General features: G+C 39.9%; 1 protein-coding gene across 1 annotated transcript in view; it reads left to right on the top strand.

Moving 5' to 3' along the window:
* The window catches only part of ube2j1 (ubiquitin conjugating enzyme E2, J1), a 27,546-nt gene extending 25,041 nt beyond the window's left edge, over positions 1-2,505 (top strand). The window contains exon 7 of the mRNA XM_015400730.1: positions 1,069-2,505. Within this exon, the coding sequence (XP_015256216.1) occupies positions 1,069-1,341 (273 nt within the window). The 3' untranslated portion in view covers positions 1,342-2,505. The remainder of the gene's footprint in view (positions 1-1,068) is intronic.
* Positions 2,506-7,509: the final 5,004 nt, after the last annotated feature.

Here is a 7,509-nt window from a genome sequence, read left to right as displayed (position 1 = left end):
CTGTCACTGAAGGAGCTCTCCAGTTCAGCACCAGCTTCATGCATTGGGGTTGGGAGACATTATCCAACAGAGATGATCATTTAGCTAGGATCTGTCTGTTTCCACCTCCTGCACTGAGTCCAGGGGGCATCCAATCACAGAGCTGTTCTTCCTGATCAGCTGATCCAGACGCTTCCTCTCAGCTACAGATAAGCCGCTGCTCCAACAGACAGCTCCATAAAAGATGGCTGATGCTACAACAGAGAGGGAGGAGCAGGTTTCAGGCTGGAGGGAACAGAAGAAGTGATGAGAGCAGATCCTATTTCTGAAGCATTTATTTTTTATGCTTCAGAAATCTTTTTAAAGGAAGATCTAGATTTATAAACATTCTAGGGAGTTAATGGTATAAAACATTGATGGGTGATGAAGGTGAGGCTGCTGCTAGAGGAAGATCAACAATTTAACCTCAGTTTCCCTGGAACTCCTCGGTACGTTCCAACGTTCTGTGCAGAGATGCAGGCAAGAGTCTGATTTAGTTGCTTCAAATGATTTCTACAAATCAATGAAACTCTCCTATCAGATTGATTCAAAGTTTTCTATCTAAGGAAAACCAGCTGATAGCATCAACTCGTCAACTGTTCAGCAATCCCTCACACTAAGCATGCTTGTAGTGACAGTGGAGAGGAAAACCTCCAGCAGAACCGGGCTCAGTGTGAGCGGCCATCTCCTGAGGCTGACTGGGGTTCAAGGAGACAGAAGCAGACATTCAAGAGGAACACAGAAGTACTGATCCATGAACACTTTCTATGTTAGAGAAGATAAACCAGCTCTGTCTGGGAGAGAAACGGGTCAAAAGCCTTTCTAGTTTCCTTTGAGAATCGACCAGATGCACTAAAAGGTCTCTAACTCCTCTCCAATATTACTCCGGGCCTTGAAGGAGCTCTAAATCTGCATTTCCATAGATGTGCTTTCTGAAACCATCTAGATCTACTGGTAGAAGTGGGATTGAGTCCCTGCCAGGACAGACCTGTGGGTGGACCATGAAAGGTGAAGCTGCTGACCTGTTTCTCACTGTGTCTCCTTCCTCAGGCAGGAGCAGAGGAGCCTCAGACCCGCGATGACCGCAGCCCCACCCGTCCACTCAGCCCCAGACAGCGCAGAGCTCAGCAGCACAGCCGGCAGCCTCCCAGAGCCGGCAGAGAGCCAGCAGCCAGCAGGGCTGCCTTCGCCCCGCCTCCTCGCCACAACGAGAGCCACGCAGGCTCCGCGGTCCTCATCCTCGTTCTCACCCTCGCTCTGGCCGCCCTCATCTTCCGCAGGATCTACCTGGCTAACGAATACAAGTTTAACTACGATCTGTGATGCCTCTCGCCGCTGCTGCAGAACTTTGAGCGGTGAGGAAGCAGAGACCAAGCAGCCGCTAACACTGACTTTTAGGGCTTTTCCAGCCAACGGTTCCAGGAACAGAGCGGGCTGGTTCTTCAGAACGCCGTCACGCCATCACATAGAAAGTGTCTTCCAGTGTGCCCCCCCTGCCTCCCTCTGATCAGCCATGCTTTAGCAGAGGAACACTGACCCAGTGTGACTCATTTTCTCTTTTAATTCTAGTTTAGAACTTCTGATTCTAGATATTTAGACCTGCTTTCTGATGCAAACCTCCTGCATCCAAACAGGGCAATAAAAAATGAAGCTCACTATGATGCACCTTCATCTGAAGTTGTAAAATGCTATCACAGCGTTTTCTTCTTCAGCATAAATACAACAAACCCAAGACTAGATGGTGTTAATCTACCCCTGAAACTGGTTCTGTTCCATCAGGTCCAGATGATTTTAGTTTAGTTCTAACTCTAGGGACCAGCCCTGATTTTACGGCTGGAACCAGTTTGCTGGGAAAGCCCGCTGTGCTCTTCCCCCTCAGCAGATGATCCTTCCTGCTGTCAACCACTTCTCACCTTCAGGGTGTCTTTTAATCAGCGGGACTTTAACTGCCTGCAGCTTTGTGCATTTTTTTTAGAAACAGGAAGCTTTTTTTCTGGTTTGCAGACAAAACATGCCTCCCTCTGTAATTACTGGATATCCACCGGCTGTACTTACTCTGGTCATTAAAACTAAGTGAGCTTCATGGGCAAATGTGAGATTTTTTTTATCTTAAACTAATGGAAGGATTCCCATGAAATGCATGAACTGGAATGATTTCACTGCTTCCTGAACATCTGATGATGTTGGACCAAGAATCTGGAGAAAGTCTTAGTTTGTAAACTATTGTTTTCCTCTTTTTCACATTTAAAGATTGGGAGCGAGGGTTAGGATATGTGTGTGTGTTCTTCTCTGGAATCAAAGCAGCAGGTTTTTAATTTTGGGAGATCTGATGGTCTCCATTCATTTTAGAGGTATAATCCATCAACTGTGATCACTGTTAATGTTTGTACCAAGATCATAGTTCCTTTGCCAAAGAATCACCATCCATGATTCGGTTTGTGTTGCTCACTGAAATAAATCTGATGATAAAAAACTGTTTGTGTTTATTTGAAAAAAAAAGAAAAGAAAAACTCTATAAGAGATTTTTCTGCTTTTTGTGTGAAGAATAAACGCCTCAACCACAAGACCAGAGCTGATTTCTGTTACATTTGGTTCTTTCAGCTTTTTATGTTTCATGAGCTGTTAGCTACACTTTGATAAAAGTAGAAACACTTCTTTAAATGAAAGAAACAAATCAAAAAGCCTTCAGCAGGTATGAAGAGAAAGAAGTGAAGTGCAGAATGTTTCCCTGGACCCTAAAACCACGGCGTCGTTTAGTAACATTGCTTTAACCCTTTATAGGGCATTCAGTGAAAGACTTTAAACTTCTAAATTTCAAGCAAAGAGTACACTGCAAAAAACTGAATCTAAGTAAGTCAGTTTTTTCTTAAAATAAGTGCATTAATAAGTGGATTTTTTCTTGAACTGAGCAGGTAAGTGAGATACTTTGCAAATAGAATAAGAAAAATTACATTTAAAATAAGGGGGAAAAATGCAGTCTCCTATTTCAAGTGCACAATATCAAATAATCTTTAAGGATAAAAATACTCCTTCAACTGGGAGATTTTCTTATTTCCCTACTCAAATTATAGGTAAATAACACTTTAAGACATTTTCACACATTTTTAGATCATTTTTGTAGTGTTATTGGAATTCAGGACAAGACCTTATTACCTTTGTAACGTTAAAAAAAGATGTATATTTTGATGGCATAAATAAATGTCAATGTAATAACAAGAAATGCCAACTTGCCTGTTTTTATTATGAAAAATAACTATAAGAAATTTGTGAAAAACACTCTGAGAGTAAAAGAAATGCCACTCAATTTGTAAGGGGTATGCTAGTGATCAAAAAGGGTAGCTTGCCCTATAAAGGGTTAAAAGCTCTAAATTATGTTTCTGTTATTCGGTTATTACTGTCAGCCTGACCAGCGGAGGGCCAATATTTAACTGAGAGGTAAGACAAGACTGACGATTTGGAAGATTTATTGAACTCCAGCTTCGTGCACACCAACACCTCACACTAAAAGGAACGAACAAAACCAATTCAACTCAGGTGACATGAAGGAAGGAACCAAGAAAATAGATTATTAACCCTTTATACTGCAAGTTAGCATTATTGATCACTTACAAATGGACCCCCCCCCACAAAGACACCTTCCCTCAGTGAGGTCTAGAAGCACTAGATCTATATCCAGCCATTCAGCAAAGATACATGTCTGTACATCTTATTTTGGCATTTGACCAATTAGATGAGCCCTGAATGATAAATTACCTACTGGAAATTAAGTTGGAAAAAAGTTAAGTCAAGACAAAAAGGTAAAAAGCTCATTGAAAAGTTAGAAAGTAAAGTTAAACAGTTAATAAGCCTAGTTAACATTACATTTAGGTTTATAAACTAAAAAACTTAAGCATCAGTATCAGCATTAATGCCTCTAAGGTTATGTTGGACCAAAGAAAATGTGTTTCTTTCACTCTGAGTGTTTTTAATTTCTTCTAGAAGCACTTTTGTTATTTTTCTTAATATATTCGGCCAAGTTGGCGTTTGTTGGTATTGCATTGACATTAATTTTTGCCATCATAATATCCACATTTTTTAAATGTTCCAAAGGTAATAAAGTCTTGTCCTGGGTTCCAATAACAGTATTGTCTTGAAATTTGGATTTTCAAAGTATTTCACTGAGCGCCCTATAAAGGGTTAAGAAAAATAAGCAAAATTAATAAACATACAAACCTTAACCAAACAATAAACTATACACCCAAATAATAATAATAATAATAAAATATAATAATATTTGCATACATACAAATCAATACAATTAACCCTTTAAAGCCCGATCCAAGAAAAAAACAAAAAAGAAAATTACTTTTTTTTGGTTTGAAGTCCTTATTTGGCCTTTTAACAAAATATGTAAAAAGAAAAAACAGAAATACATTTTTGATATTAATAATTTATTACTATGTGATAAGTCAAGATTATTTTTTGTGTAGTCTTCTGCCCTCTGTTATCAGGTATATCTGATTGTGTACAATAGGATTTTGAGCAAAGTTTTTACCATTAAATTTTGCAAAAGGTGTCAGACGCAAAACATTTCAGAAACCGTATGTATCAAATATGATACATTTGGCATTACAGGGTTAAACAAATCTGATCTCATCCAAACTACCCTCCTGATCATTTTGGTTTGCTCCAAGTGCCTTCCAACCGCACCTGGAGCACTGCTGCCTCTTGCTGCCACGCCCTGCTGAGGAGCCCAACCAGGAAAAGGTCGGTACTTTAACTTAACAGAAACTAAGGAAAAATAATTGACATTCATGTTCACAGTGACACAGTGGGTAGCACTGCTGCCTTGCAGCAAGAAGGTTCTGGGTTCCATTCCTGGCCCGGGGTCTTTCTGCAGGGAGTTTGCATGTTCTCCCTGAGCATGTATGGGTTCTCTCCGGGTACTCCAGCTTCCTCCCACAGTCTAAAAACATGACTGTTGGGTTCATTGGCTTCTCTAAATTCTCCTTAGCTGTGATGTGGATGATTGTTTGTCCTGTTTGTCTCTGTTGACCTGCGATGGACTGGAGACCTGTCCAGGGTGGACCCCACCTCTCACCCGTAGACAGATGGAGATAGGCACCAGCAGCCCTCGTGACCCCAGCAGGGATAATGGTGAAGGGAAATGGATGGATGGGTTACACTTCTTTCCACAGGCAGGAGGACCAGTCCTTCTGCTTCACAAGAATGCATAAAAATGTCCAAACAAAACTACAATAAAGAACTGAAACAACCCAACTATTTGTTCCAACTTAATACTACATAACACTAAATCAATAATCATATTTTATGGGGTAATGGGACTCCTGGTCCCCATTACAATTACGCTAATTATTGAAATAGATTTACCATAAATGACTTCACTTCTGGGGTTACATTAGAGCTGAGATATTTACCAGTCTTCTGTTTGGTTTGTTTTAGCCACCATACAGTAGTACCGCCTGATGTGCTGCTGGAATATTTCTTAGCCTTTTTTCTAAACTCTATGGGCAGCCTAAAGCAGGATCCACAGCAGGAAATGACTGAGACGATGGGATAGAAATGGACCAGGCAATCACCCAACAGGCTTCCCTTCACTTCACTTCTATCCAGTTCAAAATGCAAAAGTAAATAAATAGAAGGTAGAAATACTAAAAAAAAGAAGTATTTACAGTCCAACTATAATGCATCTTAGATTGTGGTGAAAGAAGTACTCAACAGTAGTACTTGAGTAAAAGTATTGATACTCACAGCTACTGGGTCAAACATCTATTTAAGTTAAAGTATTAAAGTACTCTTTTGAAAGTACTGTAATAAAAATATAAATTAAATTTTCTAATATCAGAACATTTCTGTATAATTTTCAGAGTAATTTTAAAGAATCTTGTAACTTTCAGAAACATCCTGATCTATTGATGTATTGATGATCTGGTTGAATTGTCTCTGTGCCGTGAGATGACGTGTTGGGAATTGGCGCTATAGAAATATACTGAATTGAATTGAATGCGTAGAAACACCTGCTATAGATTCTACACCACCTGAAAGAACTTCTGCATAAAAATTACACAAAAAATAAGGGCAGATATTTTGATTATTATTTCTTAATTTAAAAACAAAGCAAAGTGAAAACAGTTGGAGATTATCCTACTTTCCCTGAATAGAGGTCAAAGGTTGAATCTATCACAGCAGAGAAACTGCAGCTCTGCTCTGGGAACTCATCCTACTGAACAACTTGGTCACATAGCAGCAACTAATGCTGTAATAAAAGCTCCCCTCACTATCCTCTGCAGGGCTCTCTTGTCTGCCATGTTTCAGATGAAGTGATTTTCTAATTTGGGATAGAAAACATCTGCAGCTAAAGCCTCATTTATGCCAAGATCCACAGCAGAAAGATTCCATTCTCTTTCCACCGGATAATTTTTAAGAATCAAACTTTTTCTGAACCGTCTCTGGATTTCAGGCAGATATATAACAACAGTTTGCAGAAAGCTGAAACCATAAGGGATTATTCAGATGAGATGTTCTTTTCAGGTTGGTCAGCACCTAAATCTAGGCACCTCTTCTAACCTGATGTTTCACCTTCGTTTATCCTTTGAAAGGAAATGTTCTGCAGATAAAAGAGGATAGAGGAAACATCTTTTTAAGATCAGACTGCACTGTTTCCATCAGCTCTGAGTACAGACTTTGACTAGGCCACTCAAAAAGCCTTCCTTTTAGGTTTTAGGGCAGCATTACTGCCCTAGATCACATCCAGGTTAAAGGTCACAATCTGAGGAATGGTTAATCTTCAGGATTTTCTTGTCTTGGTTCTGTTAGTTCCAGCGAGTCATGCAGGTTCTGACGCAACACAGATCATCACACTACCTCCTCCATGGCTGACTGCTGGTGTGACGCTCTGTTTCACAAAAAGCTGACACCTAAAAACACAACATTTGTTAAAGGAAAAGTGCGCTCAAATTCAGAATTCAAACCTCTGAAAGTTCTTTAAATATGAAATGATTCCATCCTGTTCAATAAATGATCAGTGTTTTTAATTCAGAGTAATTTTCATGTGAATGTGCTTTACTGGAGGCATCCATGTTTGTCAAAGAACACTACTGCCACCTACTGGTTTGTGACGTCACGTATCGGCTGTTGATCAAGTCCCAGTGCTGTATCTGGTGTTTGTCACAACGCGCTATTATCCAAGTCATTCTGAACTTTTACCCGATCTATTTCAACATCCAGCTGCCATGCACATGGGCATTGTCAGTTTAACTACAGCTTAACTATAGCTACACCAGCGGTGGACTGGGACAAAAAATTGGGCCTGGCATTTTGGACTAGATTGGCCCACCACATTTTTTTTGGTGTACTGAATGTGTGTACCAACTGTGCAATACCAACTGTGCAATACCTTGAGGCCAGTTCATGGAAATTAGTGAGAGTGGACACTTAAAATACTTCCAAAATCTTAATTTATTAACACTGTAAAATGTAAACTCCACCACA

The sequence above is a fragment of the Cyprinodon variegatus genome, unplaced genomic scaffold (assembly GCF_000732505.1).
Source record: "Cyprinodon variegatus isolate N-32 unplaced genomic scaffold, C_variegatus-1.0 Scaffold1140, whole genome shotgun sequence".
Classification (NCBI taxonomy): domain Eukaryota; kingdom Metazoa; phylum Chordata; class Actinopteri; order Cyprinodontiformes; family Cyprinodontidae; genus Cyprinodon; species Cyprinodon variegatus.
The sequence above is the reverse complement of the archived record's forward strand: the minus strand, read 5'-3'. Positions and strand labels throughout refer to the sequence as shown.